The following is a 1,225-nucleotide window of genomic DNA, read 5'->3' as shown; positions in this document are numbered from 1 at the left end:
AATATCACACCTTCTGAAACATAATTGAATCAAAATTGCGTCCTCTGTCATAATTTACATCAAATTGACGACTCCAGAAACTTGATTGGCACTTTACAAAAAGGATGGGGTGCGAGTCTCACATTGCACACGTGTGCCTTTTCGAGGGCCGGCCGCACTCACGCCAGCGGATGTGAGAGTATGCCGCAGCCACGGCGCCGAGCCGGACGGCGATAAGAGCAGGTTTAACGAACGACCCGTGTACGTCACCCATCTTATCGGCCTGGACCTATACTCGTATCAATCTACTTCAGGTACTACCGCCCCCACCCCATCCACGCGCTCGACTCGTGTGTCTAACGGCCTAACGGTCTCCACAGTTCACTGTAGCCTACTCTACTGACTTTGCTTTACCTCGTTGTTGCTGTGGGGTTGTAGGGTCGGACGCGGAAGAACGTGTTACCTCTCTTGTTGACTTGACTTGAAATTCCCTCTTCACCCGGTATCGACTCCTACTTTTCTTCCCCCTCGATACATCTCGACACTGACCTCGACCCAAATCTCGAATCGCAGTGGGGGGGCCAATGTATTTTTATTAGTGTCGACTGCTCAGTGGTGTTTATGTCGGGGACTTCGTCTTATTTTATTTTGAGATGAATTTAGGATTTTCAAAGTTTTTCTCTAAAAAGAAGCATGTGAACGAGGGGCCTACAGAGATAGGCCTGCCGACCAATGTTTCTCACGAATTTCATGTCAGTAAGAATAAGGAGACAGGGCTGCTTGAAGGTCTACCAACGCCCTGGCTTAGACTCCTCAACACCCAAATAACGTAAGTAGTCCTCTGAAATCACTCCTTTTATTAAAGTTTAATGCAGTAGCATCAGTCTCAGACAAATGTCTATCAAGTACACTCTCGTTGGGTTATGATAAAAGAGAGGTTATGTTATTGTTGTTGTGACTCACCTGTTGTGCTGTCACTTCGGCATAGTTTCTCATCTTAGTCTTGCTGTGCACTTACAATAAAGGTTGTTTTCTCTAATTTACGATATTATTCTAAATGTCACGCCCATTTAATCTCAAAAAAATATCTGGGGAAGGTTGCCATGTGATTTTCCCGCACTGAAGGTCACCATCTCAAGGCGTGACAGCTTCTCTTTTGACTTAGTTTCATTGTAGGATGTGTCTGATTACAGAAAAGCTGAACAAGATGAAAATCCAAATGCTGCCTTACAAGCCATTAAGTTCT

At 45.1% G+C, this 1,225-nt stretch overlaps 1 protein-coding gene across 1 annotated transcript in view; it reads left to right on the top strand.

Moving 5' to 3' along the window:
- The first annotated feature begins 247 nt into the window (after positions 1-247).
- LOC127748976 (serine/threonine-protein kinase PAK 1-like) overlaps positions 248-1,225 on the top strand; it is a 1,213-nt gene continuing 235 nt past the window's right edge. The window contains exons 1-2 of the mRNA XM_052265088.1: positions 248-808; positions 1,173-1,220. Of these exons, the coding sequence (XP_052121048.1) occupies positions 633-808; positions 1,173-1,220 (224 nt within the window). The 5' untranslated portion in view covers positions 248-632. The remainder of the gene's footprint in view (positions 809-1,172; positions 1,221-1,225) is intronic.

This window comes from Frankliniella occidentalis, unplaced genomic scaffold (assembly GCF_000697945.3).
Source record: "Frankliniella occidentalis isolate FOCC.00 unplaced genomic scaffold, Focc_3.1 Scaffold23, whole genome shotgun sequence".
NCBI classification, from domain to species: domain Eukaryota; kingdom Metazoa; phylum Arthropoda; class Insecta; order Thysanoptera; family Thripidae; genus Frankliniella; species Frankliniella occidentalis.
This window is presented reverse-complemented; position numbering and strand designations above follow the sequence as displayed.